The sequence below is a fragment of the Mangifera indica genome, chromosome 13 (assembly GCF_011075055.1).
Source record: "Mangifera indica cultivar Alphonso chromosome 13, CATAS_Mindica_2.1, whole genome shotgun sequence".
NCBI classification, from domain to species: Eukaryota; Viridiplantae; Streptophyta; class Magnoliopsida; order Sapindales; family Anacardiaceae; genus Mangifera; species Mangifera indica.
Window position 1 is genome coordinate 3,041,990 of NC_058149.1, and position 19,645 is coordinate 3,061,634.

A 19,645-nucleotide genomic window follows, 5' to 3' on the forward strand; every position below is an offset into this window, starting at 1 on the left:
CAAGTCTAATTTTAATTAAAAATTACATTGGGTTAGGGATGACATGAAACTAACTTGAATTGACTCGAACTAACCCGAATATTTTAAACAAGATATTACATAACTCATAAAGGTAAAAAATCTCTAATATACTTTATCTTCTTCATTTCATAGAAAAAAATTCAATCCATAAAATCTCTATCTCTAATTTGAATCAACAAAGAAATTGACATTGTATCACCAAATGCCAAATTCGCATCACCCGAAGACATTCATTTTAATTTAATAACTTTTTTTTGGCAAAATTGTAAAATATTATTTGTAGTTTTTTTTATTGGTGTATTTTAAGTACTACTCATTTGAACGTATTATGTTCGATGTATCATATATTTTTTAGTAGTTTTAATATCTATAACAGTCACATTAATCATATAAATTGAAAATTAAATTTAAATATTTAACAAGTGGTTGCTAATCTCGTTGGTTATTAATTGCATTATTTTAAAATTGAAGTTATAAACTTATTTGGGTTATTGAATATAATGTTATATTGTTTTATCTCTACTAGAAGTATTCATAATCCAGTTCAAACTATAAAATTAGATTGAATTATTTAAAAATTATGGTTGTGTTATGGTATAGGCGATTTTCAAACCCAACCAAACTGTAAACAATATTTTTTTAAATAAATAAATATAATTATATTTGATAAAAATTTTTAATAAGCAATTAGGTGTACAACTTTTTTTTATATTTATTTGATCATTTTCTTTATTTTTATATATATTTTATATATATTTTACATGTTAATATTATATTATAGAAAACTATAATTCAATTAATTTTATAAAATAATATATATTTATAAATGAATTATTTTAATATGTTCAAACCATAATCTATGCCGAACCAAATTGTATTTTTTCAGTTTGGTTTGAAACTTAATATGGTTTGCTTTAATTTGAAAATTTTTCAAACTATTTTTTCAGTTTGATCTAAAAAAACTTTCAAACCACACAAAATCAGACCATGTACACCCCTCATCCTACAATTAATCATATAAAACGAAAATAAACAAACTATTATCATTAAATTGAAATAGAACAATTTTATTTTGACAAAATGTTGTTTCATGTTAAAATGTTTTTTGTGTATTTTTTAATTTGGTAAGTATGTGTTTTTGTGTATTATTTTGTAACAAATTGTGTTATTTGACAATTGACAAAATATATTGTTTTATTATAAATTATGTGATTACTTGTTGTATTTTAACAAAACTTTAGTTCTTATATAGTTTGAGTTATTTTGGGTCAGACTAAATTAAAATGAGAATATTTTGATTCGGTTTAGGGTTGAAATTTTTTTACACGATTTTATTTCAGTTAGGGTTAAGGTTTAATGTTTTCAATCCAAAACTTAAATTGATACAATACGAACACCATCCGATGATATGAATTGCTAGGTCTAATCGAATATTGTGTTTCAATTGATTAGGCATGAATATTATTGACGGATTTGTGTAATTAATACGACATTTTTTTTCTTGCAATCCCTATTCAGCATCAAAGTTTCCAGGGCTTTATTCTCCACTTGATAAGCATATAAATGTAATATAGAAGAGGTAAGAGATAACATTAAAATTAGGCTTTAAGCAGCATTTTAGATGGTCTCCAAGAGTATCATCATTGTTTGTTTCTATATTTTCATCTCTTCACAATTGCGCCCTTCAATGGCGCAAACTAATTGGATCAGGGCCGGTTTTTCCTGGTGTTTATCAGACTATGGACAGCCCATTTCGGAGATTGATTTCTCTCTTTTCACTCACATTATTTGTAGTGATGTTTATGTGAATTCTGGCTCCTACAAACTCAATTTATCACTTGCTGAAGGAGAACATCTCTCTACCTTCACAAGTACCATTAAACAAAATAACCCATCAGTCATTCCACTGCTATCTATTGCTGATTCCGGCACAGCCTTTTCTCCAATGGTAAGCAATTCTTCTAACAGAAAAACGTTCATCGATTCCTCAATTAAAATTGCCAGACGTCATGGTTTTGAAGGCCTAGACTTCCGTTGGCAATTTCCACGCACAAGCTTGGATATGTTCTATATGGTTCTTCTCTTTAAAGAGTGGAAAGCTGCTATTAATTTAGAGGCAACCAAATCTAGCCAGTCCCAACTAATCTTGACCGCGAACATTTATCATTCACCAAAGCTTTATGGAACAAGTTACCCTATAGAGGCGATACAGCAACATTTAAATTGGGTTCATCTTTATGTAGATTTCATGTACAATGACAATAGGTGGAGCTACCAGACGACCGCTTTTGCATGTCTGTATGACCCAACTAACTTGGATAGTTCGGATACCGGCATACGAGAATGGATTGATGCAGGATTATCATCTGATAAAATGGTTTTCACTTTACCTTTTTATGGATTTCAATGGACGCTGCAGAATCCTATGGACAATGGTTTTGGTGCACCAGCAAAAAGATTTGTTGCCCTTAATTCAGAAAATGGGGTTCCAAGATATATCCAAATCAAGAAGTACATTGAGCAATATGGTCCTGAAGTTCCCGTTAAGTACAACTCAACTTATGCGGTCAATTACTGGACAAAAGGAACAACTTGGTACAGCTTTAATGACGTTGAGGCCATAAGAGCTAAGGTTTCTTATGCCAAGGAAAACAAGCTACTTGGCTACATCGCGTGGGCTGTCAACGATGATTATAATTGGGTGCTTTCCAAAACTGCAGGTAAGCTACGATTAAAGTGAACAAAGTACTTTATGAATTAATAGTTTTGCGTCATCTGTTTTTAACATATTGTTTATTTTTCCAGCTGAAATGGACATAAATGATTCTTCAGTTCAGCAGGGTAATAAAAAGGGACAAAATAAAAGCACTTTGCTTGTAATCCTTTTGTCTACAACAGCTGCTTTAGCTTTTCTATTATCTGTGATATTTTACTGCTGGAAAAATCTCAAATTCATCAAAGGTAATTTCTGAAATTCCCTAATTTAGTTTACGGTGAATGAATAAGTAAAAAGTTTAATTTTATGCATACATAAATATATATTTTTTTTGACAGGGATGGTGAACTCTACTAAAGAGTCCCATGACAAAGCAAATAAAGTAGCACTGGCTGGAGATTTTAATACCAACATTCCTAATCTGACAGAATACACATTGGCTGAGATAGAGGCAGCAACCAATGGATTTTCAATTGAAAATAAGCTCGGAGAGGGTGGATATGGCTCTGTTTACAAGGTTATATCTTGGATTACGTTATTTATCATTAACGCGGACAATAGTAATTGGAAATATCAAATTACCACTTATTTTTTTATCTAAATTATTGAAGGAATCGAATTTTCAATATATCATAATTTAATATATCAAGCAAATACAATTAAAATTTTTGTTTGAAAGTGATGTAATTAATTTGATATTTTCAAAAAAAAATTGTGAAAGTTTAATCTTTTCAATAAGAGCATATAAAAGTATGATACCTCTAATAATAAAATTTGAAAATTCAATATGTTTAATAAATAGAAAAAGAGCAAAATTTATTTTATTTAATAATAAAAAGATGATAATTCGATATTTTTAAGTATTGAAATTTTTTTAGTAAGCGACTAAAGGGTGTCAATGGTGGCCATTTGGCCATTGGTTATATATATATTACTCTTATTTAACTTTGACCCGTAAGTTTTTCCTCTGGTCGGCCACTAGCTTTAGTTAACCTTTTTGGGTCTTTAGTTTAATATATTTTTTCAGTCCAAAATATCATTAGAATTAGCTTCTATCTAACCAACTAGAGTGTAATTTGCCAGGGGATACTACCAGATGGACAGGTAATAGCATTGAAGAAACTCTCAAAAACATCCACACAAGGATTTGAAGAATTCGGGAATGAGATTACACTTACTGCCAAGCTCCAACATGTAAATCTTCTTCAAGTTCTAGGTTTTTGTTTAGATACAAAAGAACAGATAATAATCTACCAATACATGCAAAACAAGAGCTTGGACACTTACATTTTCGGTAAGAATTTTAAGTTCAGTTTGTGTACTTAGACTTGAAATTTTTCTCTTTTTGTGTTAATTAGTTTATAGAGCTTTACGTTCTTGACGATTGAATTTAATGTAGATCCTGTTAGACGGTTAATTTTGGACTGGAAAAAGCGTGTAGATATTATTGAAGGAATAACTCAAGGGCTTTTATATCTTCAAGAATATTCAAGATTTACTATTATTCATCGAGATCTAAAAGTTAGTAATGTTCTATTAGATGGAGATATGAAACCCAAGATATCTGATTTTGGCTTAGCTAGAATGTTTGCAAAAGATGATTTTGATGAAGCAAACACAAGTCAAATTGTTGGAACAATGTAAGTGTGTTAACTCTCATATTATTTTTTATTTTTTATTTTTTACTTATAACAATATTTAAAGGCATCGAAGTAACACCATTTTTTTTATTAAAGTTATCAATTTTTTTTTAATTTAAGAGATTGAACTTTTAAATTTTTCTATTGAATATACCAAATTTTTATATTTTCTCATTGGATGACCAGACTTTCAAGTATTTTCTATTAAAAGTACCGAATTAATCACTTTACTTTCAAAACAAAATAAAACAAACAATTTTAATTGTGTTTGATCAACACTTTTAATAGAAAATATTGAAAATTTGGTCTTTGTTTCATAGAAAAATCCAAAAGTTAAGTTTCTTTAATGAGAAATTTTAAAAGTTCAATTCCTTCAATTGAAAAAAAAAATATAAAAAGTTTAATTCTTTCATTAAAAAAAAATTATAATTTTATACTTACAGGTGTTGTTATCTCATAATAATTTAGTCATTACTTGTAATCATTCTTTCTAGTGGTTATATTCCCCCTGAATACATCAACAAAGGCACATATTCAACTAAATTCGATGTTTATAGTTTTGGGATTCTACTATTGCAAATCATCAGTGGCAAAAAGATTTCCCTTTTGTATGGCCTGAATGAAAATCTGAGTCTTCCTAACTATGTAAGTTTTTTATTTTTTTAATAATTCATTTTAAGGATATTTGCATTAGAATGTGACTGATAATTCCAAATATTTGCATATCTCAGGCATATGAGTTGTGGAGTAATGGCAAAGGTATGGAGTTTATAGATGAATCGTTAGACGATACAAATTTGTCTTGTAAAACAATAAGATGCTTGCAAATAGCTCTATTATGTGTCCAAGAAGATCCAGATGATCGACCATCAATGTTAGAAGTTTTCGTGATGCTCAAAAGTGAAAATAAAAATATCATGATTCCGAAAAAGCCTGCTTTTTCAAAAGAAAATGAACAATATAAATCTACAATGTAATTGGAAAGTTATAAAGAAAGTACTTCATTAATTTGACTGTGGGATAATAGTCATTTGATCAATAGAATAAAAAATATATATTTAAAAAAAAATTGACCCTTGGGGGATAAATGAATGTTTAACATTCCAATTCAAATTTGTTTTGAATTCAGAGGGTTGCACTTTGTGTGCTTGTTTGTGCATAATGAACAATTGATCTTGATTTTAATTATATTACTACTCTGTTTAAACGATCCAAACCCATGTCACTTTATGTGAATATTTCATAAAGAATAAAGTAAAGATAAATCAAAGAGCAATGCTATGTGTAACACCTCTCTCCAGATATATATTCATATCTAAAATATGTACCCGAAGAGATGTGTTAACCCAAACTCCCCATAGAGCTATGCACCAATTATAAAATATGCAAGATATTCAAACTTAAATCCCACAATCCCAAAAGTGCATTAAATTAAATATGAATAAGAACATTATTCAATTAATAAACGTATCTAGATGTCTGTAATCAAGTTATAAAACCAAGGTGCATAAGTAATCAAACACAAGCCCAAAATACAAAAATATAGTCCAAGTCTAACCCAAAATATAAGTGATCACAAATAAGGTCCACATGTACAAATGATAAAAATAGCCCTCACTTATGCAACCTCCCGAGTTGACCTATTGTCTCTTTTGTCACCGCCTTACTACTTTATAATCCTACTTGCAAAACCAAAAGGAACACAGTGAGTGAAACATTTAATAAGCAAGTGATCTCTCGACACCAAACCAATAACATAAATAATAATTATAAATTTCCATTAGTGTTCCATATCCCATCTTATTATGGTTTTTGGATGTTTTTTCTAGCATCCTAGATGTCCATCCAAATTATTTTGACACCTAACACCAATCTTCAAAGGTGATGTCATCTCGGATGACTAATGTCACACGATGTCTATCTACATCCCGAATCACTGGTGAAAACATAAGTCACCCAGATATCAATCATAAGATATACCTAGTACACTTGTTGACCAGGTTTCAGGTTATGGATACCATATTATAATAGGAGTAAGGCCTTGGACCTTTCCTGATATCACACAAGCATTATAGATGTTAAGATGTCCTGCGTTAATGAGTACATGAGCATCTAAGATGCTAAGTCGCCCAATGTTGGTGCATAACCATTAAATGAGTATCAAGGTCACATCAACTAGCCCAAGTGCTTTTTCAAAATAACATAATACATTATTCTTAGTTTTTGACTTGAAATTGCTTAGTCAGGGTTAATGTCATCGTCCACATAGTTGGGCACCCTTAAATCATCTTTTGTTCCATCTTCCACACACTCTAACACATATATCTGATTTTCATCCCATATCGCCTTCATTAGGGCTTTACTATTTATTTCCTCATAATTATCCCTTATAAGGGTAAAATAGTCATTTTTATAGTCTTGTATGAGCGTAGGAACTCCCTGTTAATGTTACTAACTTAATACATCATTTTTACCAAATTCCTTTAGATGTACATGGGGGTGTACTTATTTCGCATACACGACTTATGCAAATAGCTAACATGAACATGCAATCGAAGGTGGCATACACAACCTTGTGTCTAATAACACACAAGTGTATACCCATTCCCAAATTAACAAACTCGTGGCTTAAACCTAACACGGGAACTAATCTTGCCTAATTACATACATGGCCATGTAACGTGTTCTATAGAAATACAACATTGCTTGAAATTGTAACTTCTAGCCATCTAAATCAGATTCCAACAATTCTAAATTCATGCCTTTTAATTACTTGATCATCCTAAAACAAGACTACTTTACCAAAACTGCTAAAACTCTTCCAACATTCAAACTCAAACATAGTTCCTCAATATTCAAACACAATAGCATATAAATATCCCATCCAACCAACCACAACAATCCATTCTTCTCAGAACATTGCATAAACACATATATATAATCCATTAATCATCCTTGAACTAATTTAACGTACTACCAACAATGCAATTCCAAAGATTATATATCATAGAATATTCAATTTACCACACATATAACAATAATCCATGAATGATCATGTTTACTAATTGATAATACTGTAAACATATAATCTAGTCTTACGATTCCAACTAACAAACTCAAGAATTAATATCACTATAGTGATGTCATAACAATGATCAATTCATGTCCAAACATCCATAACCATGAAATCAGAGGGAACACCGTACTTACCTTTTTTTGGTGACAACAAAAGTCTTTACATGGCAAGGATCGAATCCCTAGTGTCCTCAACGATTTCCTTGGCTCCAAAATCTCCTTAGCTTTCTCTCTTAATCAAACTCTCTATTCTCTGGACATATAATGACAATCCCATAAGCCAAACACCTTGCGTTCTTTTTATTTTTAACTGAAAATTATGATACACAGTTGTGTAAACCCTACACTCAAGTGTGTATATCGTTATCCATTAATTATAGTTTCTAAAATTACCACGAAATTGATCTTTATCTAAAATTTATATGTGTTGACCATACACAAACGTGTAATCCAATATATATGGGGGTGTATCAAATTATGCTAACATTTCCTTTCAAAATTTCAAAGCAAAAAAAAAATTAGAAAAACAGATAAAAGTACATTTCAGATAATCTTATGTCCAGCGTCATAGTTCTTAATGTTACGCGCAATTACAATACTTTCGGAACTCCCCCAACTAAGAATCTTTTCAATGCCAAAGATGCCCACCAACGATCATACAGAATTGAGAAATTGAAGTGAATGAACTGAGTTAATCAGGGCGATTGGTCAAATATAGCCCACCACACCAGACATTTCCTGAACGGTATTTAAACCTCAACCTATCAGTTTTATCCAGCACCATGCTTACATATTCTATATCTGATCTAATCTATATAATTTATTCGTAAACCTAACCCTGTTATTTTCAAATTAATAAAATCAGATTCATCTCCTGTGCATTAATAATATGTGGTGTGGCCTATCCTATCACATGCATAGAAAAAAACAAAAATGAGTTGGTTTCAGTGACAGCCTGTCGGCATTTAATTAATTATTGGGAAGTTTCTTTTAATGATATTATTACCTTTGGAATCATTTCGTTTATAAAGCAAATTGTTGTCTCATGCAAGGACAAGGTCCTATATATAGAATATGTAATCATGTGCAAGGCGACCGTGATATCTCAGCTGCCCCGATATCAACTTGAATGGTAGATAAAATACAACTTACACTTTGAAAATGCATAAATATATGCATTTGAAAATGAGCTAGAAAATATAAGACTTTGTCCTTTGTTCACTGAAGTCAGTCTGGTTTCACCAAAGCCTAGAAAAAAGATAATAAGCCAATTACTTAACCGACCAACCAACAATGATACCATGTGAGAAAAACAATATTGCATCTTTAAGGGGGAAAGAAAGAGAGAAAGTGAGTACATGATTCATGCATTTATTATTGGACAATCTTGGTAGTATAGTCGCTAACAATGATAAGGACAATTGAGATCGTTATAAGAGGGTATATCAATAATGTTCTATTAAAATTACATTAAGTCATTATATATGTTCATATATATATTATATAATCAAACATTGATAAAAAATATATTTTATTTCTTTCTATTTAATTACATTATTTCTTTATACACCTAATTGGGAAGGGCATTTAAGTTTGAGTTATTCACAGCTTTTGTAAGCTGCTTAATCTAATCGTATACACCTAATTGGCTTTTAAGAAAGGGACTCACACCCAAGTATAGACAAGTGAACAAGAAAAATTTACACCTAATTGAGAGTTTCATAAGCTTTAGAGAGAATCAATCAACAGTAATTTTCACATGACATTCCAATTGTTTCAGATTTATGTCACTTTTGGTTGGCATATTTACGAAAAGGGAAAGAAGCAACTTAATAAAACATAAATTATGAACACAGGCAATGGAAAATCTGTGCCAAAGCTTGAGCCATTAAAGATCGCTGAGATACCTGCTGCTTGTAAAGCTCGTGGAAAATATGGTATTTAGCATCATGATACTTTTTCACCTTTGAATCTTCTGATGGTTGAATTACCTGCAGAATTCCAAGTAAATGCATATCCTAAATATAATTAGAATCAAGGGCATATTTCTCCGGGTTAGTGGAGAGCCAAACTACATTATGCAGATAATCTTATGTCCAGAGTCCAGGTTTTTAATGTTACGTGCAATTACTACACTTTCGGAACTCCCCCAACCAAGAATCTTTTCAATGCCAAAGATGCCCACCAACGATCATACAGGATTGAGAAAATTGAAGTGAATGAACTGAGTTAATCAGGGCGATTGGTCAAATATAGCCCACCACACCAGACATTTCCTGAACGGTATTTAAATCTCAACCTATCAGTTTTATCCAGCACCATGCTTAGATCAGATTTCAGGCCAGGTAAGCATTTACATTAGCCCACAGATCGCTGACAAGTAAAGGGCTTATTATTGCAACATATGACATGACGACTTTCCCAGAAGAGAAAAGATTTTCTTAAATTTTGTTGAGAATGCTATACATACCGGTTTACCTAAAGAAAGAAAAAAGAAAAAAAAGAGAGCATAAAAAATATAAATTCACAAATAAACATTGATTATGCATATTTCACTCTAAACTCTGCCATATTCTCCTCTAAACTCTGCCATATTCTCTCTCTCCTTTTCTACCTTTTTTTCCTTAGAACTTGACAAATTTTCCCCTCAGTCTACTGTACAAAGCACAAATGAAACAAAAGCTTTGGGATAATTAAAAAAATTAAAAAGGATTATCATGCATACCTGACCCGCTGCATTCATAGCCTTCATGGCCTCAATCAGACTAGAATACCTCTTTGCAGCAACAGCGCCAAGAATAGCGGCACCCAAGAGCACAGACTCATTTTCTCGTGGAAGTATAATAGGGCAACCTGCAGCAATTGATACCAAGAAATTAACAAAGTTCGTCGCTGAATGTCCAAGAATGCCTATAAGGCTTGAATCCAACATCCTTCAAAATGTAGATGACTTTTCCAGTTCTTGATGCTGTAAATGTATTTGTGTAGAATTAAATACAAAATACATGACACAGAAAAAACTTAAGAAGAAAACAACGATACCAATTATATCTGCTTGTTGTTGCAGAAACAATTGATTCTTTGCAAGGCCACCGCAAGCAAGAAGTGTATCGATCTACACAAGATAAAGAAGTAAATGAAAGGATGGTAGCACTTGAAATGTTAATGATGGAAGAATTCTCACCTTATGTCATAACAGCATATCTTACAAAAACACATACACAAATGTTAATCATTAATAATCCTCACTTCCAAACTGATCAAGCAGGACATTATTAATCAATGATTTTCATGACCAACTTAAATTGATTGTCCACATCAAACATTTTGTTCACGCAAAATTATGTCAATATGGGTAAATATAATAGTTTGCTAATCACTAAAATGACTCACATGTTCCTTCTAGAAGAGGTAAGTGAAATAAAAGCTTTCTTTTCTCTATTCCAGTTTGGAAGTGATCATAGCATTACTACTTTATGCCTCGACTTCCATGAGTGGGCTTGGATACAATGAAGAGTGGCTGGTTTTGACTAGTTATTAGTGGACACAATTTTTTTTTTTTTTTTTTGGGTAAGTAATTAATTAGAGGGTTCACAAACGTTATAAAGGTGTGCCACACCATAAATGTAGTCATCAGTGCTTAAGTTGTCTTAATAATTCAGCGTCAACATAAGATGAGAGATTATAGTGATTGCTGTAGTATATTTTTTACAACGGTTCCAAATTAGAGTTTGTGGCCTCTCCTAAGGATTCTGAAGCAACTGCTTTCTACCTCTTAAAGTCACTCTAAAACGACTTGCTGATTTGCAGGGCTGCAATCTCAGTCCATCCACACAGAACGAGAAGTGAGAGGCCTCGAATGATCAGTTGAATAGCAAAATATCTGTGGGGAAGTTTTATTAATACATATTCTGGCATCAATAAAAAACTTCTGACACATTCAAAATGAAAATCTACTTTTGTTTCTACCACTAAAAATGTCAATAACTATTTTTAACAAAAAGTAGAAATAAAAACCTACTGACAATACAAGACATGAGCATGTAAGAAAGGAAACTTAATCAGGATTATTTGCAACAGTGTTTATTGGAAAATGTACATACTGATGATTAGGCATGTATTCTAACCTTATGACCATGAGCATTACAATGCTCCACTATATGACGTGTACCGTAGGCAATGCCCTGTAGTGTGGCAAGGTATAGAAGAGCCAACTGTTTCTCACTTGTATCAAGTGTCAAACCACATATCATTCCTCTAGCTCTTGGATCTGCAATGGGAGACCTGTGAAATCACAAACTTGGATTGTAATACATATTTGGGTACTATAATCTGATAAACCATATGCCAACTCTTAAACACTTACCTGTTTCCATGGAAGTCAGGAAGGATGTGCAAATCTTCGGTAAGAGCAGCAAGAAAAGGAGACTTTCTCTCATGCATTATGGACTCTAAAGCACTATTCAGTAGTTCAAAGAGGGATAAATCTGGAAGATAGAGAAAAATATATATTCTAAAGCTAAAACTAGATGAGTATTGAAATAGCAGCAATAATTTTTAAATTAATATTAAATTAACTGCAAACTAAGTTAATGGAACAATTATTATCCAGGAAAAAGTTAGGAACTTATATCTTACTTCGAGAAACAGCACGATTTGCAAGGCGTGGAAAAGCAACATGATTTTCAATTATGTAATCTAACAAGGCACCCGTTGCACTCTGTCCACCTTCTGTTAGCCAAAATTCAGGTACCATTGCTGAAAACAGAAACAGATGAGCCATTTGCATTAATATTCACTCTCTGCATTTGGTCATGACAAAACTTACATTTAGAGCAACACATTATATTCATCACCCAAAATAAGTGATTCTAGCTGCAGACAGTACACACAAATTTTCCACGAATTATGTTATGAGAGTAAATTGACCATTGCATAGATACAAATTGACCAAATTTGTATCTTTTACAGCCAGAAGCAAACTATGACCAGGTTTTTTCTAGTTAACTCTGGTGGAGAATATAGTAAGAGAAGCCCTTTAAAATTTTCCAAAAACAAAGATCTATAGCTTCTGAAAATAGTCTACAGTAGTCTTGCTGGCAAGCATTTGTACTTCTACATTTCTGAAAGATCAAAGTGTACCTGACCAAAATGGTCCCCAGACACCAGGAATAAAAAGCCTGTTCCTTGACACAGCCATATGGCAAGTAGAAGTACCACAGACTAACACCATTCGGCGACATACAGCTTCCTCATCGTTCTCTGAACACAAATTTTGTAAACATTATATTGCTGCTAAATTAGCACATAAAGAAAAAAGCAGTGGGTACAGTTCTTCTACTAATTAAATCATCAATAACCTTTGGCATCAGATGCTGGCACAGGCACACTTTCCATTGCCCCTACACCTCCAGCGTGAGCATCAATCAATGAAGTTCCCACGGGAATACCTTCTACCAAACCAAGTTCCTGAAAATAATATACAAGAATGAAACTGACCAATTACAATTACGTACAAAAATAAACAGTCCTACCCTCAAAACCCACATAAAGAGTAAGTGCTTGGACCCTATCTAATCAAGTGTTTGCTTTTCTAAATGGACCTCAAGGGAGCACCACTTGGAATCAAGGAACATAAAAAGTACATGCTTGCAATATATCTAAACAAATGTGTTTGCTTTGACAAAGGACCTCAAGGGAAAGCCACTTGAAATCAATGTGAAATCTTCAATTCAAAATTTCTTGCCTGCACAGCAGCAGGAGTAAGACCGGAACCCAAAGGATGTCCAGGAAAAGCTACACTTCGTCCTGTTGATATTATATAACGCAAAATATAAATATTACAATGAAAAAAACAAATTTTGGTAAATGTAAAGAGCTAAAATAATTACAGGAAGAAGCCACAGAATTTTGTAGAGACCGTATCCAGGTATGCGAATTATATCTACATAAAGACAAGGAAATAAGTAAACAAAAGAACTGACAACCCTACCAATCTTAGCATGATGCCCTTCTACAAGATCACCTGAACCAATCTCCTCCCAAAATTCGTCATCCCATCCACCAGCTTCCATGTTTTTCGAGTCTTTTTCTTTCATTTGTTGCATGTGCGCATGACCATGATATCTCCATTTACACACTGTGGTGCAGAGACTACGGGTGTCGTTTCCTGTTGCTCTAGAATGCATAAAAAAAAAAAATCAATTAAAGCATTAAACAGTTTAACATTGTGGAAGGTAATGATGTCCAAACATCAAGAAATAATAAAGAACATGCAGATTCAAAGTACTCACTCAAGTCCATCCACCTTAACACCATCGACCAAGATTCTTGCAAATTTTCTTTCACCCATAGAAGCTACAAAAGATTTTTTTTCATTAAACATGACAGATAGAGCAAAGAACCATGGAGATCATAATTCCCTATCAGATTTCACATACAATGAAATAACAGATTAACTGCATTATCCAAATAGAAACTAAGCGCTTTGCTCAGAAGTCTCATATTTGCACAACTACAGCATGATCTAAAATTAGTTTTTTACTTATTTCCTATCTAGGAATAATTCCAGTCAATGTCTCCATTTCTTATCGGTAACTTCACAAACTTAAATTAAGGCTCCAGGGAAACTTGATGGCCAGGATAGAGATTTACAGCATTCTTCAGAAATCAATCGTTTTTCTCACTACAAATGACATTGCATTGCCCAGCAATTACCCATTTGCATCAAAACTCAAATCAATCAAGGCCCAAAACAGCTCAAGCAATAAATAAGGTGTGCTAACAAGACCAATTACTCTGAGTTTCTGGTGGCTTGTCATATATGGGCAAACAAAATACCGTTTCATCCCACAAACAATTTCCCAAGTCTAACAGGGTTTTATATAATCAAGTTCTCGGAGTGCACTTTATTTCACCAAGTTTCCAATATCCAAGTCTAGTTCACCAAGAGACACTACAATATGGTTGGAATGGTTAAATGACACATTAACAGAACAACTTCCTTATACCTTTTTAAGAATCAAATACTTAATCAAAGCCTAAACTGAGTGTAAACTGTCCAAAGCAATTCAATCTCAGAACAAGTTAAAGTGCTGAACTTATAACTATCTGGATTGACAGCCCCCACCTCAAGGGCATAATTTGCTAACCAGAACGCTAACGATTGAAGGTCCTTACCAGGAGGAAACAAAAAAGAAGACTGTCAAGGCTATTATCCATTTTGTCTATGAGACATTTATTCAGTTAACCCAAGGCTGTGACATTTCCTATGCCATTTAATGAAAATTCAGCATATATCAGAAATTCATATCAAATATACATGAAGAACAAATGTTGGATAGCTGGAGTTCCATGTGGCTTGTCATAAATTGCCAAACAGATCCCATTTCATCCCACAATATTTTTCCCAAGCCTAACAGGGATTTATATAATCAAGTTCTCAAACCAAGTTTCAAATATTCAAGTCCAGTTCACCAAAAGACACCACAATATGGGTGGAAAGGTTAAATGATACATTAAAAGAACAACTTCTTCATAATTCTTTAAGAATAAATTACTTAATCAAAGCCTAAACAGAGGATGAACCATCCAGGGCAATTCAATCTCACAAGTTAAAGTGCCTAACTTATAACCACCTGGATTGACAGCCCCCACCTCAAGGGCATAATATGCTAACCGGAACTCTAACGATCGAAGACACTTAACAAGAGGAAACAAAAAACAAGGCTATCAAAGCAATTATCCATTTTGTCTGAGGCGTCTATTCAGTTAACTCAAGTCTGTATATTTCCTATGCCATTTAATGAAAATTCAGCATATATCAGAAATTGATATCAGAGATACATGAAGTACAACTGTTGGATAGCTGGAGTGCTGTCGAGATACCTTTGGTGGCTGCATCTCATGGGAAACAGCTCCACCACAGTATTGCAGCACTGGTGAATTACAAGAATTGATCTTCTCAGCTTGCTTTACAGCTCTATGGTCCATCCATACAATAATGTTTCTCCTAGAATCACCACTCCAAGAAACTGAAACAGGAGAGACATCAGCATCCTCTGCAACTGCAAAATGATGAAGCATTTTCATCCACAATACCAACAACTAAGAGCATTCTTTAGATAACAATATTCGAAAATATTTATAGCAAACCAAGTGAACAAGTAGCTGCAAACCCCAAACCCTTCACTTCTTCTCCTGAAACATCTGCAAGGGAGCAAGCTGATTTCACTGATGCACAGATTGCAAGCCAAATATCTGTTGAAGATTGCTGGCTTCAAGATAAAAAAGAACAACATATAATAAAAGTTAAGTTAGTACAAGATATATAATATATACTTTTCTGCTACTAAAATTGAGTAGTCCTGTAAATATAACAATTTAATATTATTGTGTGGACTTCCTGAGGGTGTCCTTGAAAGACAAATGTTATTGATCCCATAAAGATAACTAATGCAGCTTGATTCCCAGGCCTCTATAAGTAGTCAATACTAACAAATTACCTCAACACAGTCACCCTCTTTCCATATTTGAATTGGGCTACTGGAAGACCCCAGAAGTTTTCCACTTTCATCAAATACACCTGCAGCAGTAGGCATGGAATGAAATATTGCAAAATCTATGAAGTCTGCAGTATTATTCATCTGTTTACAATATGATGATATTAATAACAATAAAGTGCAACATAATATGCACACTTAAGGTGCATTTTTTGAGAGTGCTTGTGAATAGAAGCTTTCTACGAAAACACTTGAAAGCACTTACTAGGAACATATCTAAGAATATGTTCAAAGAAGTCAAACCAATCACAAAATGACGAGGTCAAGTGTAACATGGGACGTCATGGTTTTGAACATCACAAAGCATTTACAAGTTATGCATATAAAAGTGACATTTCAAATCTAAATCTATTTCAATGAGTTCTTGAGTTTGCACTAGATACTGAGAACGCAGGTATTAGTAATCGTGATACACAACGAGACAATAATTTACAAGTAATTGGTATTTATAATTTGAAGACACAATTGAAAGCATTATTTACAAGATATGCTTTAGATACAAGTTTTGAATAGATAGTGGGTTGTTCTGATCAGAAACGCTAGGAGATTAAATATGTAGTAGAGCATTATAAATGGCAAGCACGGGCAACAAGGGCGAGGTTGGAGGCTTATGGGTGTTAGGGCTTATAAAGGATGCACACACTTGTCCATGAGATCAAATACTACCATATCACAAACAGTCTAAGGCCCAGGTTTTGGGGATCATCCTTAAATCAATGTTTGTGGTCGACCGCATATATCAACCTAAGGAAATTATTTCTGACATTGCAGATAAACTTATGATGGACATTTCATATACACAAACGTGGCACGTTAAGACATATGCTATAAATGCATTATGAGAAAACCTCGAAAAGTCTTTCATGCTCTTACCTAAGTATTATCATAACCTCGAGATATGAAACTTAGGAATTATAACACATATTGACACTAACATAGAAAATAAGTTTCAGTTTTTCTTTATAGCATTAAGTTGTTTGATAATAGGGTTTCTTCAATTCTATAGTCTAGTGATTTGCATCAACACTTCACATTTAAAGGGAAAATACCTTGAGACGTTTTTCATTATTGTTATGAAAGACGATAATAATAAGACATATTCACTCGCATTTGGTACTAGTCGTACTCTTTTTTCAATCGATGTGTTTATAGACTATCAACAAAGTGTGACACATTTGTATTATGCCCAAAGTTTAGACTAGTCATTAGAGCAAACTCTACAGGATTGAAACAAACTTCAATGTCATTTATTCTAAACCAAAATTCTTGCACTGGATCCCCTCAATTAACTAAATAAAGTAACAACGCATGCATAAAAACAACACTAAATCGAGTCTCCTCCAATCCAAGGAAGCACCTAAAATATATTTTCCAAAACTTCTCTTGTTAGGTCATTGTAAGTTTGTTGTTTATGACACTCACTGTATCCATCTTCAACCGAAGTGTCATCTACACCCGAAAAGTATAAACCTCATGAAACCTATAGGCCCTTTCTTGGTAATTGATTACAAATCCCTGACATATGTATCAATTACTATGTATTAACAATTACTGTAAACATATTGAATTCAAATTAAAAAAGCTAATCTAAACAAAGTAGTAAGGGCCCCGCTAATAGACGAGGCACTTAACTTATTCTTCAACAATTGCCATCATAAATTAAAGTTTTACATATCACAACCAACACAATCAATACCATATTCAAATTTTAGACACTAAAAATCATATTTTTCCTAACAAACCCTAGATTTAACATCCAACAGTGGCATAAAGGCAAGGTCACCTATTTGTTTTTCTTACAAAACCATAGGCTAGGGAAGGTCGCCTATTTGTTCTTCCTACAAACCCATACTGCCAACTCAAATAATGTAAATCCAACTACATCACAACCAACATATCAACCATAAATGCTCTCACATCATAACCAACTTATCAACCAACAAAAACCCTTTGTTTCTAACTAAAATTTTTCAAAATTTGTTTCTACCCAAACTGTAAATCTAACCCAAACAAAAAAAAGGTTTCCATCATCAACAATCGTTCCAAATGGAAAGAACTAAGCTAGCTTTCCATTGGAACGTCATTAGTGTTGGTTGTTTGCGTTGTCATTAGTCATTATTGTCATCATAGATGTTGATTTTATGAGTCATCGTCTGCATTAGCCATTACATCTCAATCAGAATGTACAAGTGCTTTGTATATCATTTGTGCATTAAAGAATATCGTCTGCGTTTTCAGTTTCATGAGCAAATAGTGTCATTCATCATATCTGGTCAAATGAGTGGCATTTTACGAATTCTATTGAATTTGTGATAAAAATGTTTAAGGGTTTAAATGAATAGTAATTTTGTATAGCGATATGTCTGAGTTGTAAAATTTTCAATATGTTTATACTAAACTAGTGGTTTTGATAGACAGTTATTTAACTTTATAGATATTTGTTTTGATTCTTCAAATGTTAAATACTATATTATTAATATTAAATAATAAAATTTACTATTAAAAATTATATATATTGTTTATGTTCATTAATCTAAGATACATAAAGAAGATATAAATACGTATCCATGAAAGAGAAAAGTGTAAAAAAAATCACATAAAAGAAATCTGAGATCAGAATTTGATAAAATTAAGCCATTTTTAAGTTTTTTTATATATAAATAATATGTTATCATGTAATTATATAATTTAAATTAAAAATAAAATAACATATAATTACATAATAATATACTATCTAATACGTAATTAGATACTTAAAGTAAAGTGCTTATATATTACTCATATATTAAATATATTATTGCTACTACAATAAAAAATAGGGGTTGATACTAAAAAAATTGAACTATCTTGAAAGTATATTTTAAAATTATATATTATTATTAAAATCTATTTACATAATACTTATATACAATGTTACATTAGGTTGAGTTTTTTTTTTTTTTCAATTGATTTTTTTTACGTTCGAATAAGGTAATTTCTAATTAGAATTTTAATTAGAGATCAATTTATTGATTTATATGATGATATTGTACAACTTATTAAAAATCTTTTGATAATATTACGTATCAATTCGAATTGAATATTATAAAAAAACTTAATTCAATATGAAACAAATTCACTAGTGTGAATTAGGTGAACAACATTTGCTTCCCATAGAAATATTCCATTGATTTGATAATTAATGAGTTTTGTCAAACTCATTATTTGATTTGAAATTGATCACCATGACTTTTCCTTCAAATATTCAAGTTTATTGCTAAACATATATTCATTTAAAAAATATATCATAAAAATACAATAGTTAATAATAATGTATTATAAAAATTGTTTTATTTATTAATAACATGTAATTTTATAACATTTTTATTTTTAAATTTCTCATAAAGATAATATCAGTAGTAATAAATATGACTCATGACTTATTCAATTAATTTAAAATTTAACAAATACTTATCTAGTAAATAAAAATAACAATTAAATTAAATAATATAAAATAAATTAGAATGTATTTGATCTCGTGTTAATGGCACGTGGTGTAGACTAATCATTCAAGCCAACTGGACTGATTCCGTCTGAGAATGAGACTGCGGTCTATTATGAGCCCTACTTATAGATTTGTCTCTCCCGAGAGT

General features: G+C 32.0%; 2 protein-coding genes across 2 annotated transcripts; one reads left to right on the forward strand and one right to left on the reverse strand.

Moving 5' to 3' along the window:
- The first annotated feature begins 1,708 nt into the window (after positions 1-1,708).
- On the forward strand, positions 1,709-5,354 carry LOC123194954 (putative cysteine-rich receptor-like protein kinase 20). Its single transcript, XM_044608463.1, has 7 exons — positions 1,709-2,741; positions 2,827-2,982; positions 3,076-3,254; positions 3,821-4,031; positions 4,137-4,377; positions 4,872-5,022; positions 5,109-5,354. The coding sequence occupies exons 1-7, from the start codon at positions 1,709-1,711 to the stop codon at positions 5,352-5,354; spliced, it is 2,217 nt and encodes a 738-aa protein (XP_044464398.1).
- A 3,808-nt stretch (positions 5,355-9,162) lies between these two features.
- On the reverse strand, positions 9,163-16,112 carry LOC123195088 (FGGY carbohydrate kinase domain-containing protein-like). The gene is made up of 14 exons (XM_044608683.1): positions 15,957-16,112; positions 15,607-15,724; positions 15,340-15,518; positions 13,725-13,809; positions 13,445-13,627; positions 13,199-13,260; positions 12,813-12,921; positions 12,595-12,714; positions 12,091-12,210; positions 11,819-11,939; positions 11,580-11,736; positions 10,495-10,567; positions 10,178-10,305; positions 9,163-9,443 (listed from the first exon to the last, which is right to left on the reverse strand). The coding sequence occupies exons 1-14, from the start codon at positions 16,095-16,097 to the stop codon at positions 9,297-9,299; spliced, it is 1,743 nt and encodes a 580-aa protein (XP_044464618.1). The 5' UTR covers positions 16,098-16,112; the 3' UTR covers positions 9,163-9,296.
- Positions 16,113-19,645: the final 3,533 nt, after the last annotated feature.

What these genes read in the sequence shown, in the direction of transcription:
- LOC123194954 (XM_044608463.1), top strand. Translation starts at nt 1,709, where the DNA reads ATGGCGCAAACTAATTGGATCAGGGCCGGTTTTTCCTGGTGTTTATCA. An exon ending in AAATCTCAAATTCATCAAAG is followed by an intron (nt 2,983 to 3,075) that starts GTAATTTCTGAA and finishes TTTTTTTGACAG; the next exon opens with GGATGGTGAACTCTACTAAA. An exon ending in CTTGGACACTTACATTTTCG is followed by an intron (nt 4,032 to 4,136) that starts GTAAGAATTTTA and finishes AATTTAATGTAG; the next exon opens with ATCCTGTTAGACGGTTAATT.
- LOC123195088 (XM_044608683.1), bottom strand. Translation starts at nt 16,097, where the DNA reads ATGAATAATACTGCAGACTTCATAGATTTTGCAATATTTCATTCCATG. An exon ending in AAGAGGGTGACTGTGTTGAG is followed by an intron (nt 15,725 to 15,956) that starts GTAATTTGTTAG and finishes TCTTGAAGCCAG; the next exon opens with CAATCTTCAACAGATATTTG. An exon ending in GCCAGCATCTGATGCCAAAG is followed by an intron (nt 12,715 to 12,812) that starts GTTATTGATGAT and finishes ATTTGTGTTCAG; the next exon opens with AGAACGATGAGGAAGCTGTA.